The 18,519-nt window shown below is 39.8% G+C and overlaps 1 protein-coding gene across 4 annotated transcripts in view; it reads right to left on the reverse strand.

The window, feature by feature from the left end:
• ARNT2 (aryl hydrocarbon receptor nuclear translocator 2) overlaps window positions 1–18,519 on the reverse strand; it is a 137,691-nt gene that overhangs the window by 83,559 nt on the left and 35,613 nt on the right. For all 4 annotated transcript variants that reach the window (XM_037911187.2, XM_037911186.2, XM_043523799.1 and 1 more), the window contains exons 3-5: window positions 14,183–14,230; window positions 5,966–6,179; window positions 2,118–2,331 (exon numbers count right to left, since the gene is read on the reverse strand). In XM_037911187.2, coding sequence (XP_037767115.2) covers window positions 2,118–2,331; window positions 5,966–6,179; window positions 14,183–14,230 — 476 coding nt within the window. The remainder of the gene's footprint in view (window positions 1–2,117; window positions 2,332–5,965; window positions 6,180–14,182; window positions 14,231–18,519) is intronic.

Raw genomic sequence — 18,519 nt, forward strand, 5'->3', positions numbered from 1 at the left:
GCTCCAAGGAACCCCAATCATGGACCAGGACCACGCTGCGCTAAGAGTCCCTGCCCCAAAGAGTTTATAATCTAAGTATACGACAAGAGACAGCAGATGGCTACAGACAGATGGGAATACAGGAAAACAATTAGACTAATCTTATACAAACTCCAGTTAAGATCCCAGAGATACCCTAAAAGATTGGTTTTTTCTGAGATGCACATAAACGGTATGTGCGCGTGTGATAGTACATGTCTAATGTGTACATGCAATTCCCAGCACTGCACGTAAAAATCAGGCTGCTGAATGCATTTATGGCTGGAGAGATATTTAATTGGCCATGTGAAGGGTGAAGTACTGGCTCTCTATAACGCTACACAGAAACCGGGTTCACAACGTCTCGACAAACTTGTTCCCATGCACTCCTCTTGTCTGCACCAGCTTGTACTGGCACTAGACTCGGCGCCTTCAGCACCTTCCCATGCCCAGCATGGCCCCTACACCACGGGGTGAGGCAGGAGGGGCTGGCGTAGGGACAACTATTTAGATTTTATACCAGCTGAAAATTTCCTTGGACTTGGGGAATCCTCAGCTGTCCATTGAGGGCAGATTTAAATCCCTTTACGCTGACCTAGTCGCTCAAAGGGACTTTTTCAGGGAGAGGATTTGACCCCAAATGTTTTCAGTTTTTGAAGGTTTTTTTCTCCATGCAAAGGAAGGTTCAGCTAAAAAGCTGCACAAGTTTAAAACTGAATGAATATATTTAGAGTTGGATTTTCAGAAGTGCTCAGCATTGATCTAACCTTGCTCCAGTCTGAACAGAGCTAAGCGCTTCTGAAGATCCACCCCTAAGCGCTAAGTGAGTCTCTGGGATAATTGCTTCTTAAAAGGGAATGCTCTGTATTAAGTGCTATATGCAATGGGAGCGTGTATGCTATATTTTTATTAAACAAAGCACAAAGTTTTAGAGCTATGTGGATCTCAGCAGTTTGCCCAGGTTCTTCTCAACATTCTCTTGGTTTTGATCCATATGGATTTTCACAGTTGAGTTTTGCTTTGAGTTTCTGATTTGAATAAAGCAAATCTTTGCCAAAACCACATGACTCCAAAACCCCATGGAACCATGAATTTGGCACTCTTTTGAGATGGAAGCTGTAAATTGTGCCCAGGTTCACTTGAAACAGGGTCACAGGCCTTTCAGTTATGAAACACAGAAAAACTTCCAGCAAACAAGGTCAGAAGTTTGAGTTCCTAAGGAAGTGAAAACCATGTGAGCTTTGTCTTGTTTTTGCACAGCTCTAGTATTTTTCTTTAGCCTGAGTATTCCTCAGATATACACATACTGCATGGCTAGACAAAAGGAACAAGCCTACACATTCTTTAAGTAATTCTGGTTTTCTACTTTACAAGTTTCAGTGAAAATGGGATTTAGCTCCATCTTGCTAATTCTAACACAGCCTATGCCCTATTAACGAAGGTCACATCTCCGATTGGTGGTACTCAGCCTTGATGGCTTTACATGCCACAATTACAAGATAAAGATATGCATCTTTTAATTGAAAAGTAGAAAACCACAAAGTATGTTATAAATCACACACTAGCTAAGAGCAGCAAATGTCTTGTTAAAAAGCCACATGTGACTCTGAGCTGCCAAGCATTAAATCTTTTGCATATGGTTTTTCTTAACAGACCAAATGAAACTTTTAGAAAACACAGAAGTGTGGAAAATTACTTCAGGTTTCAAAATAGACACAGGCATAAAGAAAACACATATTTGTGAAGAAGATAAAAAGATCAGAGAGTAAGGAAGGAAAACAATGCAGAATCCACACCTGGGTAAGCCAGAGATGTGAAGGTACAGCTAAGTTAAGGAGGGGAGGGGGGCGGTGTATACAAGCCAAACCTGAAGTCAAGTAAGTGGGGAGCAGATTCTAACACCACACATAAATGAATAAGCTCACCACCATCATTGCACAGCCAGCAAAACAATGGCAGCCTAATCTCATTGAATTGAATTGCCGTTATTCATAGATAAAAAAGGCTAAACTGACCTAGGCTTTAATCGGGATTTTGAACTTCAGCTGAGCTCAGAAGGGAACCATAATACAAGGAAGCACACATCAGACATATCTGACCTGTCATAGAGTTTTCAGATGTACACAGTTGCTCTCTCAGCTTTTCCACATCGTCTGGATGAACCTGCTCATAGAGCGTGCTGCCAAACCACTCTGACTGTGGCTGGTTCAGCACTGGAGTAACGGAATCCGATACGTAGATGACTCTCCCGGTCTCAGCTGCAACTACAAACAGGAACCCATCTGCAGCCTCAAGGATAAGATGTTTCAGTTCCTTGCAAAGACAGGATTTAATTAGAAGGCGACCAAGAAGAGAGAATTAAAGAATACATCTGTCACCCTCAACTCAACACTTTTTTGTGATTCGAATGGCTGGTCAAATAATAAGTGAACCACATTTTCAATGTGGTACTGATATAACAATGCATCCCATTTTGCAATGAAACAAAAATTGTTAATCTTAGTAACTACAACAACATCTTTTATCTGATGAGCTCAATGCAGTTTAGAAAAATTAACTAAGCCTCGTAACTCCCCTCTGAAGTGGGTATCATAAAGAAAGGCACAGACAGGGGAATGACATGCTAAAGATAACACAGCAATTCCATCCTTATTGAAATGTTCTATAGGATTTAACAGAGATTAAAATCAACACAATTCTTTTGAAGTGTAATATGATCTTTTAGCTATTATTCAAATCTGTAAAATCTCATAAGGAATGATATTCTTTTAATAGGTTTTTTTTTAAAACTTTCCAATAGAAATCTATAGCAAAGACATAATAAAAAAAATTATTGAAAGATTATTAATCTCTATTAAATTCTGTAGAACTTTTCCACATAGGAAAGGAGGGTCACTACTGACATTTTCCATTCCCTGAATCATCTGAATGCTAAGGGCCAGTTTCCAAACAGCCTCTTTTTATGCACAGATCTCCGTGTTCCTGTTAAAGAGCACCTACCTTTTTTGTGTGCATAATGCTCACTGCTGCATGCACAACCTGGGCCGTTAGTCGCCCAGCAGCTTGACCGGTGTGCACAATTTGTTCTTTGCACGTATCAAAAAAAAAAATGTGTAGCAATTTTGGTGGAAGCAATCAGTTGTGCAAAAATGGTTGATGAGGAGTGAAAAACATGGCCCTATCTTTTATTTCTGTTTACTCAGACTCCCTTCTTTAACACCCACCCAAATCTGTTGCAACTGAAACATGTATAGCAACAAACGAGGTTTCTCAAGCCAGTCTCTTTCACTGTGCACTTTATTGTTTTGATTAAATATTTTAGTGTCTTATATAAGGGTCTCCAGGTGCTGCTGCTTCAAACTTTTGCGACTATTACTTACCGTGGAGACAGGTGCCTAAACAATGCATGTCTGTGCTAGACCCTGCTGCCCACCCACTGTACATCTCACATTTAATATCACACACTGACCTACAATGGAGCCTTAGATAGCAAGATACAGTTTAGGGACATTCCAAGCTCCATTGTGGGTGGGAGTGCACAAAATTGAACAGAAGGTGGATGGTACTGGGTGATAAGGAAGAGATCTGAGTCTGGTAAACTGATACCATTGCCTTAAAGAGCTGTAACTGCTATGAGAAATACTGCTAATAAACTACATGCTTCTGCTGACATGTATCTTATTTTTCACCACAATGTCAGTGTATCCATTTCTGAAACACCAACTAAAAACAGGATGATTTTGTTAAAATGGCCCACCTGCCTCTATATTAGCTGCAACTTCTGGAGGATTTATGGCCCCATTTTAAATCCAATATTAACACAGTTGGAAATAGAAAAAAAAAGCGTGAGCCATTCTGTAAGTCTCAAAATAAAAAATGATACAATGAAAAGTGACTAGTCTGCCCTAAAGAAGAGTAACTAGGTGGGTGAGGTGATATATTTTATTGGACCAACTTCTGTTGGTGAGAGAGAGAGAGACAAGCTTTCAAGCTTACACAGAGGTAAGACGACGAGTCAAGTGACAACATTTGCTGTCCCCCAGAAGCAAATTTAGAGAGACCCAAGATAAAAGTGTGACATTTCACTCCATATTCTTTATGAAAATATGCTTATGATAAGAATAAGACACAACTGAGATGTACCTTATGCAAGATGGGTCTCGTAAGGTATCATTGGAAAGGTTATAATTTACAGAATGTGATTATCCAATGTGTATGCCTGTATCATTTCTGTATCTGAAGTTAGGAATATTGACTATGTATCTGTATTTCAGTTATGCTACTTTGGGTCATGCCCACTGCTAACGCTTCAGGTACAACAATGGAAAAGCCAGACAGGGCGGATGGCCCATCAGCGAGGACAATGGACTGTGAAAAGGCTTGGCTTTCCTGCGGGGCTCCATATTGCCACCGACTCATGGATGCTGTGATACTACAGGTTTCAGAGTAACAGCCGTGTTAGTCTGTATTCGCAAAAAGAAAAGGAGGACTTGTGGCACCTTAGAGACTAACAAATTTATTTGAGCATAAGCTTTCGTGGGCTAATGCATCCGATGAAGTGAGCTGTAGCTCACAAAAGCTTATGCTCAAATAAATTTGTTAGTCTCTAAGGTGCCACAAGTCCTCCTTTTCTTTTTGTGATACTACAGAGTCAGGTGGTCTTGTCACCTGACACTAAACATTACCTGGGAGTTCTTGTAAATTTCCACTGGAAGGGAGGGGGTGAGGGGGTCAAGTTTGGGAAACAAAGGGACTTTTTCAGGGATCCTATTTAAGGGTGGGGAGGAAAGCAAACGGGACTCCTCCTCTCCATGGCCTGTCTGCCAAAGAAGAAAGACTGCTAAAGCCAACTGAAGGGAAGGCCAGGGTGGAGTCCAGACTGAGACAGGGGTCCAGTCTGAAAAGAAATATAACTGGAACTCTGAACCACAAACTTTGTAACCTGCCTAAAAGAACATTTAGGGTGAGAATTTACATTTTGTAACCTGTTTAAGTATATTGAGCTTAGCTTGCGTATTTTGCTTTACTTGGTCAGTAATCTGCTTTGTTCTGTTACCTCTTATATTCACTTAAAATTCACCTTTTGTGGTTAACAAACTTATCGCTTGTTTATAATATAACCCAGTTTATGTAATTTCTAACGGGGGGGGGGGGGGGATATCTCCCTCCACACTGAGGGAGGGAGAGAATTTCATAAAACCTTTGGGTTTGTCCCCCTTAAAGGGAGTGGGCATCAGAGTGTTGGGGCAAGCCCTTAAGGCTGAATCTTTCCAGAGCGGATCTCTGTCTCTCTGTCCAGCTGGGTGTGGCCCTGCCTGTGTGCTTGCCTGGAAGAGGCTTGTGAACGTAACCCAGCAAGGCCAGGTCAAGGGGACCCAGGCTGGCAGAACAGGCTGTCTCAGTGGCACCCCAGCACATCAGGTGACACCCCAAAGGGGCCAAACCCATCACAAAAGTACACAGAGATATGAGCATTGCAAGCTCAGCAGCTGCTGGTATCTGTCTAACAGAAATATGCATTGCTTCAAGCCATTCTTTACATATGTAAGAACTTTACTGTTAAGAGCAAAAGTGCGTCAGTTACAGCCCTCTGGATTCAAAAGTACCAGCAGGCATGAGGACTTTCCAGTGGATAAGACTGAACCTGGGCTCCCTTGAAATACCAGTTACATCATCTTCCCTATAGCCAAAAGAAAACTAAGGAGGAGTTTCATAAGTTCAGATCCAAGCTCTCCAGTTCTGAGTTTTTATAGATGGGTGCTAGCCATATAGTTCAGATCCAAATCTGAATTTTCTCTAAATCTGTCTGTGTTCACACCTGGGATTGTGTGCCTCTCATTAATGAAGCAAGGAAAACAATGTGAAGAACCTACTGACCTCTCTATCCCACCTCTCAAAATAATAGGATTATTTAGTCCGGAAGAAATAACATTTATGAAGCAACTACCTGTTCTGTTAGGAAAGAAGGCTTATATGCCCCGTCAGTAGATTTATTTCCAGTGCCCCTCATAGACTTCATGTGCGAAACAGCCATACGCAGAATTGTCAGCTTGTCAGGTTTACGGGCCAATGCACTGCAGGTGGGCACCATGTCCGACAGCTCAGTGATATACTGTGTCATCTTATTTCTCCTGCGTCTTTCAATTTCACTGTGATTCTCCCTAAACATTTAAAGAAAGATCAAGCCAACAGAAAAAGCAAAGACAAGATCAGTATAGGAATTTTCATTTGGTATTATAAATAACAAATAAATAAATAAATAAATAAATAATAATACTTTGCACTTGTGTAGCATCTTTCATCCAAGGTGATCAAAGCGCTTTACAGATGTAAGCATTATTATCCCCCATTTTACAGGTCGGAAAACTGAGGCACATGATGGTTAAATATGACTTGTCCAAGGTCACACAGTGAGTCAGTGGCAGAGCAGAGAAAAGAATCCAGATTTCTGAACTGCCAGTTCCTGGCTCTAATCCTCTAGAAATTCTACCTCAGTTGGTTTAGAGCACCAGACAGAAAAAGGAACGTGAGGTGCTGAGGGCTGTCAACTCCGGGGGAAGTCCCACCTTTCAAGAGATGTTCTGTACCTCCTAGCATAAGGGCCTTAGTGAGGTGTTCCTTGTATTAATATAGATCCTGATCCAGCTCCTGATTAAATCAATGGGAGCCTCAAATGGACTTCAGGTTCACAGTAAGCAACAGCTCTGACTAAAATTTTGTAATGGCGATATAGACCGCAATCTTGTAATCCTATGCAGCAGACCTCAACCTCTGTGCTGCCGCCCGCTCCTAAGACCTCAATAAGGTTATGTATGGATGCAGGGATCAGATTGGGACCATATTTGGATGCGCAAGATTGGGACCATATTTTGTATAACAAGTAAATACAATATCTAAACCAAATATTAAAGGTAAAGTAGGTCCTGACTTGCCAGACACTGAACAGGTAATTATATAAGAGAAAATAACTATGACAATATTCAACCCTAATATAGTGCTTTTTATCTTCAATGAGACTTACACAGATACCTAGAGCATCTTCACAATAACCCTGTTTCACAGAGGTTAAATAACTTGACTATAGCTACAAAGGAAGTCTGAGGAAGCCAAAGAAAGCTAGAGCTGGGATTAGAACTCCGGAGTTCCTGAATACTAATACTGTGCTCAAAAAACATTCAAAAGAAAACATTATCAGAAGCTTTGGTTTTACTTTGTCTTCCATGAGTGACAACATTTATAATTATAAAACGCCACATCTTAAAGTTTTTACTCAGTCAAAACTATCATTAAAGTTCTTCGGAATTTTACCTGATAAATAATTGAGTTAAAAATTGTGTAAAGACTCCAGGATTTAGGGTGTGATTTTCAAAGAGGTCTAACAGAGTTAGATGTATAATTTCCATTCTTTGAAAACCCCAGCCTTAGCCTACAGACATTAATTTTCATGGCAAAACACTGCACTCAGTCCACCTATCAAATTAAGAAAAACAAGTATCCAGTAAATTAAATTTCTTCCCTCCACTTCACACTTCCCCATACCCTACAACAAGGAGGATCACTGACTCATTTAAATTTTATTTCCAAAGTTCTCAGCACATAACAATAAATATATTACTGAGTTGGCCAGTTGCATTTCAGGGTTTTTCAATTACCAGCTGTCAATACTGTATATAAATTAGGATCTATGGGCCAGATCCTCAGCTAGTGCAAATTAAATAGCTTTATCTAAGTCAATGGAGTTGAACCAATTTACATCAGCTGAGGAACTGACCTACTGAACCCAGAAAACTACACTGCATCATAGAGGTGCATTTCTTTATTTTCTGACATGGCACCAGCATACTGTACCTGTAAAGCGGTAGCTACCTACAAGCATGCCCAGGACAGGTGTTTGCCACTTCAGATGTCAAAGCAGCTTCTTCCACTGATTTCAATGAGCTGTGTATGGAGTTTTCTTGAGGGATAACTGATTGATCCAACAAGATGTGAAATTGCAGATTACCACATGGAGAATCCAGTAATGTTGACAGGTACAACATGCAGTATTGGAAGAGATTAATTTATTCTGATTTAGCATAACTCAGGGCTGAATAATTAGGGAGTGACTCATGGAAGTGGACTAAGCAAAGATCAGAATACTTTTCACCCACTTTTCACAACTAAGCTTTTTTTTTAAATTTAGGGTCGGGATCCCAGTTGCAATATGTATCTCTTTGAAATACCCTAGCAAATAAGCAAGATCATAGAACACCTAGAAGAGTTGGAATGCACTGGCTTGTGTTGCTTTAGAAGATGCATCATATGTGCAGGGTATCATATGTAGGTATTACATGTTGGAGTCACTGTAACAGAATCAACACATTTTAGAGTTCTGTCTCCACATTCACAATTCCCACTGATATCAATAAGGACCTTATAAGTAAGGCTACGTTTCAGTCACGGGTATTTTTAGGAAAAGTCATGGACAGGTCACAGGCAGTAAACAAAAATTGACGGCCCGGAACCTGTCCATGACTTGTACTATATACCCCTAAATAAAACTTGGGCCGGGGAGCTGCAGGTGCTCTGGGGGGTTGGCCCAGGACCCCCAATGGTGCTGTGGGGGAGGCGGGCGGCAGCGCACGGCCCGGGACGCCCACTGGTTTGGGGGGCGGAGGAGGAGTGGACTGCAGCGCGCAGCCTAGGACCCCTGTTGGTGCTGGGGGGAGGGTTGGCGGGGCTTGCAGACTCCCTACCGGCTCCACATGTCCCTGCAGCTCCTAGAGGGAGGGGTGGCTAGGGGGGCTCTGCATGCTGCTCCCGCCACAAGTGCCAGCTCCACGGCTCCCATTGGCCGGGAACCACAGCCAATGGGAGCTTCAGGGGCAGCACCTGCGGGCGCTGGCAGTGCGCAGAGCCCTCTGGTCCCTCTGCCTAGGTGCTGCAGGGACATGCTGGTGCGAGCTGGAGACCCCTCCCTCCCCGCACCCCGGTAAGCGCCACCCCATATCTCCACCTCCTGCCCCAACCGCCTCCCACACACCCAAACTGCTGCTGCTGGCCTGAGCCACAGGCCACTGCAGAAGTCACGAAAGTCACGGAATCCATGAGTTCCATGACAGGCACGCAGCCTTACTTAGGAGTAAAGCATCAATGAGTATACAATCAAACAAGTGTATTGCAATGTCAGCCCTTAATGGTTCAACAAATTACAACCTCTCTCTTTTGTTAAGGTTACCGTATACTTTGTTTATCACATTCTTCCTAATGAAGGACCTGTTTCAGATTCTCAACCGTCTGTGAGTGAGATGACGTAGCCATGTTGATCCTAGGATACTAGAGAGAGATTAGATATGAGAGCTCTGTGTAAACTCGAAAGATTGTCTCTCTGACCAACAGAAGTTGGTCCAATAAAAGATATTACCTCACCCACCTTGTCTCTCTAATATCCTGAGACCGACATTGCTACAACCACACTGCATAGTTAAAAACAATCCCATACAGAGTAACCAACAGACAACAGAACCATTGCTGCATGGAAACAGTGACAAAATCCAACATTCCATGTTATTTATTATTTTAAAACTTTAAAATTATTACATTAATCCATAGGTCAGTAAAGGGCCTGCCAAAGAAATAAATCTGACACTGACCTGGAAATCACTAAAGTTGAGCTTAGTAGATAGCAAGAGGGACCACAGATCCTGGCAACTTCATGAACAAGTTTAGAAGATGGAGTCCTGGATTTAGAATTCCTAACTGGTTTTTAAAGAATGTTTTTGAGGGTATTAAAATCTGGCCATAAGGGGCTGATCCAAAGTCCCCAAAGTCAATAGTAGGTGGGAAGTCTCCTATTGACTTTAATGGGCTTTGGATCAGGCTCTAGATAAGTGAACCTTACCGATTTGTGATCAGTCGGAATGTTATCATATAAAATAAAAGGGTCAAAACGTATGTGATTTTCCTTGTTCCTACCTGGCCATCCTCCCTGAATCAGCAGTACTTTGATATTCTTCCCACCTGGAAACAAAATAACCAGCTCTCTAAACTAAGGCACACAGACTGAGAATTTTTGGATACCACTATCCCCCTTCTTTTCTCTCAGCAGAGGATCTCTACAGAACACGCCTACCTTGCAAATTTTTCTTTATCACCAGAGATTTGATCATCATCATACCAGTAAACAAATTACGGTAAGTAAATTCAAAAGGCTTATGCAAAACTAGAAAGTCAATACAAAGCAGAAGGTGAAGACAACACTTGCAACTGCAAACTACTACAAATTACACCAAGAGAAGCATGATATTATGGGAATGACGGAACGGAAAGGAAAAGGGGACTCTGGTGAAACTTTTTGAATGACCAGGAACCAGTTGTTAAAAACTCTCTTTGTGTATTAATATGAAAAAGGTCAAAATATGACCCACTGGTTTCACTTAAAATATTAGAGCCTTTTTGTATATTGCTTGAGGAAGTTGTACAAAGTGCCATTAGTCTGTTACTAATAGTAACCCATGAAATATTCCTGGCTGCACAGCTGTAGTAGGGACATCTTCAGCAGGCTGCATCCACTAGCTATGGCACTCAGTAGAGGGCAGTGATGACATATAAATTGTGGAAAGACAGAGACATCCAAACACAGTTCATTATTTTATGGACACCTTTGTAAAAAGGTTTAATACAGACACTGTACACTCCACCAAATATTCTTTATGAGATTCTGGGCCAGATTGTCAGCTGGCGTAAGTCAGTATATCTCCACTCAAGTCAATGGCGATCTGCCTCTCTGTATTAGAAATAACATACTGTGTTTGGTGCAAGCGTCTGTCATTTCACAAGGCATAGGTATCACCAATGACGTCTTCTGGATTGAATGTCAGACCTACTTCCTTGTGCATACATCTCAGAAGGCTAAATATTATTACACCTGAGCAGATACTAACCTCCCTAGAGCGTGTATAATTTGTTGCATTCTAGCCGTTGCAGCCTACAGAGGACAGAAGCCTAAAACCTACTATACAAGCAGGAGTATTCATGGATTACTACCGTGATTAATCAATCATACATAAATAGAAATCTTTTCTGTTTATTGCCTGAGCAATTTAAAAGTGCATATCTTCTTTTCAATTAATCCTATTCAAAGATTATTATATAAAAAGAGAATATTTCACTAATAAAATGTTGTTAATATGCTACAATGCTCTGTACACTTGCAAAGTTAACTTTCCACATAGACCCAAATATGTACATGCCAAAAGTTATAAGAAAGAAAAATAACAGTTTAAAGTGGGTTGCATAAGATATCCTCCCAACTCCCACAGCCCTTTTAATTTTCTAGGCAAATGAAGGCGTTAACACATGTGTCAGTGCATATCTATGTGCTTTCTATTCTGTTCCAGATGTAGCAAAGTTGCCTTCCACATCTGGTGCCCTTCTCATGCCCTCCAACAAAGTAGAATTCTGCTTTTGCATCAGAAGCAATAGCAAAAAAGTGTAGTATCTTTCTCCATAGAGGTGGTGGTTAATGATCATGTGTCTAGCTATGACCCCTTGCTAAAGTCACTAGAAACTCCCCCTGCCTCCCAAAATCTGGTTATACTCAGGAGTTATACACACCAGGCCAGCTCTTCAGTTGGTGTAAATGCACCAGTTTTATGTACAGTGCCTATTTAAAAAAAAAAAAAAAAAAAAAAGATCTGGACAGATAAACTGAGGGTTGTATAGAGAAATAAAGCAAAACTGTATAGACGCCTACTAGGTGTGAGAGTTCTTAAAACAAGTATAGAGTTATGCTCAAGTGTCAAATACAGGCACTAAAACTTCTTATTTTCTCTTATATGAAACGACTGAAATATGGTCAATCAGGTAGCAGGAATTTATAATAAATCACATCATGTTATGTATTATAAATTAAATTACACTAAATATTTTGAGTGACTTCCCAATGCAGCTGAAGTCAATGGGAGTTTCACCTCTGTCTTAAATGGAGCTAGGACTTCATCCTTTTTGTAGTGTTCTCCAAATAGCAGTCAGGGGCATGCAACATTACTTATAAAATGTTACCTTTTTTCTCGCTCTCTTTTCTAAATATATATTCATCATTTGGAATCAGTATTTCCTAATGCGGACATGAAATAAAACAATATCTAAAAGAAGATCCTACTGTTGGAAATAAATCAAAATACCTGGTCCCAATTAATGTTTATTTTTTGAAAAGTTGAGACAAATAAACAAAAAACTATGGGTTGTCAAGAACTCAATAATAGCGCTAAATGCTTTTCTGAAAATAAAGAGCATTAGTTCTCAAGAAAAGCCATTTGATTTTCTATATTATAATTGCTGCTTTACCACGATAAGTACAAAGGCACCACAGCTTCTTTACTAGTGTCTTTAATCCTTTAAAGCTTTCATGGGAAGTACAGTATAAATAAAAATCTTTTCTTTCTTTTTTTTTGAAAACTTAAAGGGTCACCATTAACTTGATTTTTTATTTTTTAAAGTGAGTTAAAAGTACTTGTAGGTAATAAATTTTCTCATGAGCCCTCCAGAGAGTTTTTTTTCAGTCTTACAGTCACATTTCCTTTTTCAGGGAGTCATATTTAAATCCTCAAAATAGAGCTCAAGTAGGACTGAATTGGTGTATTTTGCCTTAAGCCTTTCATCCTGTAGTCGCCATTCACGCCAATAATCTCAGGATCAGGCCCTTATTTTGTACTGACTACAGGATAAAATGCTACTTCCTCTATTTTACTTTGCCTTCTGGGATGTGGTCACGCCCTGAAAACATAAAGGAAAAGGATCGGCTCAATGGAGAGTGCCTGTGTCTCTAAATAGTGTATACTATTAGATGGAAACAAAGTAATATGTTGCACTTTCCCTCAAAAGAGTACAGAGTTAAGGGGCTAGAGCACTAAAAACAATTAATCACCAAATTCTGTCTTCAGATACATGAGCACCTGAATTTAACATTACATAAGAATTTGGCTCCAACAAAAATAAAAACAGGACCCCCACAGGGTCAAATTTTCAAAGGCTCTGGCAATGGGTGATGTCATGCAAAGTGCATATGTAACACTATGCCTACAAAATCCTACATTTTCGCATGTGAACAGACATCTGCATGCACAAATCAGCTCAATATAATAATATTTTACTTCTGTAGCTGCTGCCAGAGGCACTTAAAGTCTGTGAAGTTCTTTAACACTCACATTTTTAAAATACCACTCAAAAAGTTGGATTGGGATATCCTTTCTGAGAACAGCACTAGCTAAACAGAGCTACTGTTGACCTTACTAGGTAAGTCATGACATGGTTTTAGAACTTGGTTCTAACACAATATCACTGTCAATATTAGGCAGGAAAACCATTCTAGAACCCTATTAATGACAACTGTGATTAAACATGGCTGTTATCATGGTTCCAACTGCAATGTGAGTAATAGTGGTGGGCTTCTAAGTACACACGGTGTGTCCCACCATATTTTTCTAATGGGAAACTGCAAACAATGTAACCAAAAGTGAAATGAAAGGTGAAGGATGGCAATGTCACTTAACTTTTGTTTTAACTTTATTGGAATATTATGTTACTCCTCAAGACACACACACACAATATTTAAAGTAAGATCTGGCAGAATATTTGAATCGTCAATTAAAAAATCTGAACTATCATAAGCAATATAAAACTCATTCAACCAATAGGAAACTTATTTTCAGTGGCAGAAAGACAAATTCAGCAACCAAGAATAATGAGAGCTTCTCTCTCAAAGTTGGAATATTGTAAGTAAAAGTCACAAATGTCCTTATCTGAAATTGTTTCTGTGATATATGTAACGTTTCATATGATGATGCAAAATGCATTCTGAGTGTCGTGAGCCGACAACTACAGTAAGCAGATTCATCTGAAAAAATTTGCTCATCAAAGAGTTCCTGCAGGGCTTGACACTCTGTGGGCTGAGATCTAGTGGATATCAACCTAGTTACTGGCTATTATGTGCCAGAATGTGGTATGCCTAATTTGCTGACACAGAAGATGTTGCCAATGCAATTCAACCCAACCCGTTAGCATTGGGAGATACCAAACACATTTCAGCCTATGTGACTGTGGTTTTGTCAATATTAGTAGTTTGCTAGTTGTCTTCCTGCATCGAAAAAGCCAATCATTTAGCCAGGTACTTATAAAAGCTCACCTTGAAAATTTGCTAGGACCTTCCCCATCTTCATCATCAAAGTCCATTCTGAAAAAGCAAAATTTTTGAGTAAGTAATCGTTATTTAAGAAGCCAAGAGTTAAATTAAAATATTCTGTCAACAAAAATCTGCACTGCTGCTATTTTCTTCTTAATTTTAAGTGAATGTAGTTCCTTTGAAGTGTGCTGGATTAGCAGCCCTCAGGCCTGATCCAAAGCCCACTGAAATCAATAGGAGTCTTTCCATGTATTTCAGTGACCTTCTTTGGGTCAGGCCGATATATAATGAAGTTCTCTGTTATCCACATAATACAGATGGGGGCAATAGTCATACAGACTTCCCCGCACTATCCCGCCCACATGCTTTTGCCCAGGTCTGGAGAGTTCACATGTAACAGTGAGAGGGAGCAACAGGTCAATCTCTACATCTAATTGTTTCTTGGCCTCTGCTAAAATTGGCTGCCAATTAGTCCCAAATGATTGTAACTGTGGTGATTTTTGGACTTGTCCATTAGAAACCAAGATCACCAACTCATTTCACACAGGACGTCTGTCAGCCCTTAGATGCTGATGACTTTCAATCACTACAGACCTAGATTTAAATGAATTAGTGACTTTTAGCCACTACAAAGCCATGTAATAACACTATTACTTAAAACAGACAGCATTTTTACATCTCTATATTTCTATACTTTATAAAGGTTGGCAAGCATTGCTATACGAGCTTTACTAATGGGGAACCTTTGGCATAATGAGACACTAAGTGTCTGATTCTGATTGCACAATGATTTTACTGATGTAACCTTATTTACTCTAATAATCAGACCCGATTTACAAAAATGTAAGTGAGATTTGATTCAGGCCCTAAGTAAGTGTCTTATCCACGGTAGGTATTCCATTATCATGCCTTTCAATTAACAAATCAGAGTTTTATTTTTTTTAATCCTTTTTGTTAGGCAACACAAACACTTCTAAGTTTTCTAAAATTTCCGACTGCAATAAGACTTAAGGAAATTCTGGATTCCATACGCCCTCAAGTTTTTTATAATCATAAATGCAATAAGCTATAGCTATGGCAAAAGAAAACTGCAAAGACAATTTAGGTCTTCATATTAAAAAAATGTTTCACTGAATTAAAAAAAAGATTTTTTAAATTAAAACATATATTAAAGAATAGTACTACACTGAGTTCTGGGCACAGAATAACTTCTTTGAAACTAAAAACCAAAATATAAATGATCAACTACACAATGTAAGCGCCAGACTCCATCAGTGTATATTACTTTACTTCTTAATTTTTATATAAATGACCAGATGCCCTCTAAAAGATTTCTTTGGATGGTAGTAATCTATGTACAAATGGAACAAAAACAGAAAATAATCACAAGAACTGAAAATCTCATTAGAAAAGACACATTAATATTTCCAGACGGTAAGAGAGATTGTTCATTTCTAAAGGAAGTGGTCAGGAAAACCACTTTCCTAAAAGGTCTCATAGAAAAAAAAAATGTGGTTTTGTATTTAGTTTGGTTGAAGTCTGATTTCATCATCGATGTTTCCACTGCAAATCATGTTGCGCTCTTCTGCTCATTACCAAGCTCTGTTTCAGAATCACTTTCTATATGATCAACAAGGAGTCTGGTGGCTACCCACAAAAGCTTATGCTCAAATAAATCTGTTAGTCTTTAAGGTGCCACCGGACTCCTTGTTGTTTTTGTGGATACAGACTAACACGGCTACCCCCTGATACTTTCTATATGATGAATGGCCTTTCAGTTGTATTTTTGTGGAGCAACAGTGACCTCCAGTGGCCAGCGAGGCTAGTTGTACAGAGATATATACGGCTAATTCATGGCCAATCTACTCTTCCATAACAATGCTGTTTTCAGTAGGGGGCTCTCCAAATATTCTGAATTTGCTCAGACCAGCTGCATGGGAGATATTTCTAACAATGTACATGTTATCTTGTTGAAATTCTCCTGTGATCCTTGTCCCTGCAATTGATTGGGATAGCTCAGTGGTTTGAGCATTGGCCTGCTAAACCCAGGGTTGTGAGTTCAATCCTTGAGGGGCCATTTGGGGATCTGGCAAAAATAAGGGACGGTACTTGGTCCTGCTGTGAAGGCAGGGGACGGGACTTGATGACCTTTCAAGGTCCCTTCCAGCTCTATGAGATAGATTTGGACACTTTCACCTACGTTGGTGCCACTGAAGTCAAAAGAGCTCTTTACAGGCACAGGGGTCAATCTATGAAGATTCAACTGCAGGACCCTTGTCTATAAAGCAAATCCTTCCCTAATCTCACTGGCTACTGAAGCGCAATGGAGAGAGTCAAGAGTTTACTGTAGGTGCTACACATCCCCTTGCCCTGGGGGAAACCAGCTGGGGAGACCTGGATCAGGGCTGGAGGATACTTTACTGTGTAGCGCCTCCATCCTTCCCTGTGTGGAGAGGTATTAAAGGGGCTCTTTCCTTGGTGGGGTTTTTCCAGATCCCAGCCAAAACACACAGGGGGGGAGAGTGTTGAGAGCTGCATCTTCCCATGAGCATAACATCCCAGCTTTATTATGTTTGGTCCACTTTATTATTATTGGAATATGCAACACTTGATAACAGTGTATTTAGGGCCTGGTCTTGCAGCCCTTACTCATGGGACTCATCCCAATGGAATAAGTGAAACTAGTCATGCAAGTATTTATCCAGCTAGATAGAGCTGAGTTTCTTAAACTGAAAACTCTTTGGAGTTAAGACTGCCAGTCAGTCATATGTACAGCAGCACCTACCACATTGTGTGGGAGACTGGAATGCAAATAGAAAATAAATCTAGACATTTATACCATGCGTACCTAAGTGCCTAGAACTGTGATATCAGGCTTTAACATACTGGACTTTAATATATACATATCACTTTGTTAGGCTACACTGTAATTGCATTTTTATTACAAATGTAAAACAATGCTTTTTTTAAAAATAAGGACTTAAACTAACTTCATAGAACACTTGTAAAAATGTGGCACAAAATTAATGTCAGCTCTGGTCTTTGTTTTTAAGATAAAAAAAAGGAAGAAGTGGAAAGCAGAGATATGTTAATTATATGACATGGAAAAACTCAGATCATCTTGAAAAAAAAGCCAGTGGGTTTAAAAGTAAGAGATGCTAACTGGTTGCCTTCCACTAATATATATTGTTTAAAATGAGGCAGAACCCAGAAGGATAAGGAATCAGTTTTAACCTTTAGCATTACACAGCACAGCATGTAAAAAAATATTCCAACAAACTCACCTTACCCCAACAGATAAGATCCTCTATTCAGAAAGAGTAAATTGCATGTCAGCAATACAGCAGAAGTAACTTCCCAGAAGACAAATGACATCATTTCAGAAACAATACCTTTTGTCTTCATTTAAAATTCCCATTTTAAAAAGGAACTAAAAATATGCTATCCTGGGCTCTCATACTGAAGAGAGAAGAATAAATCTTGTTTTCTTCTTTCAGACAGTATTCAGCTGTTGTGAAAAGGCCAGATAGTAATAATTATATTTATAAAGTGCCCCATGCAAAAGCTTTCTTGGGTGTCAAATTATATACGAATTATGAAATATGGTAACATTTTAAGTTAAAAACATGTTCAAGCAAGAAACACAAAAGGAGATGGGGACAGGTTGAGTGGGAAAGATGGAAGAAAATGGATTTTAGGTAATGTTTAAAAATTGGGGAGATGGTTTGAGGTAGCTATTCATGAGGGTGCAGGCAGAAAACGAGTTCCACACCCTAGGACCCATCATAGCAAAGGCAAAAACACTTGCTGACCTAAGGCCAAAAATCAATGGAACCCTAAAAGAAACAGGTTTCAGAGTAACAGCCGTGTTAGTCTGTATTCGTAAAAAGAAAAGGAGTACTTGTGGCACCTTAGAGACTAACCAGTTTATTTGAGCATGAGCTTTCGTGAGCTACAGCTCACTTCATCGGATGCATATGCATCCGATGAAGTGAGCTGTAGCTCACGAAAGCTCATGCTCAAATAAACTGGTTAGTCTCTAAGGTGCCACAAGTACTCCTTTTCTAAAAGAAACAGACACCCAGCCAAAAAAAACCCAGAAGAGGCCTGAAATATAGCCAGTGCCTACACTGATAAGGACTTCAAAAATCAGCATAAGCAACAAAAATAAATTTAAATAAGTCTACATACTCTTACTGCCCTCATCAATGGAATATCTTATGCACTTGTACCTTTTTTTCTTCCCCACAAAACGTTTGGCACAATCCACAGAGAGGAAAAACATATTTCCTAGCTGCTGATGGAATGGAATCCTTACCTTGCAGAAACACCTTCTGGAC

This window comes from Chelonia mydas, chromosome 10, assembly GCF_015237465.2.
Source record: "Chelonia mydas isolate rCheMyd1 chromosome 10, rCheMyd1.pri.v2, whole genome shotgun sequence".
NCBI lineage: Eukaryota > Metazoa > Chordata > Testudines > Cheloniidae > Chelonia > Chelonia mydas.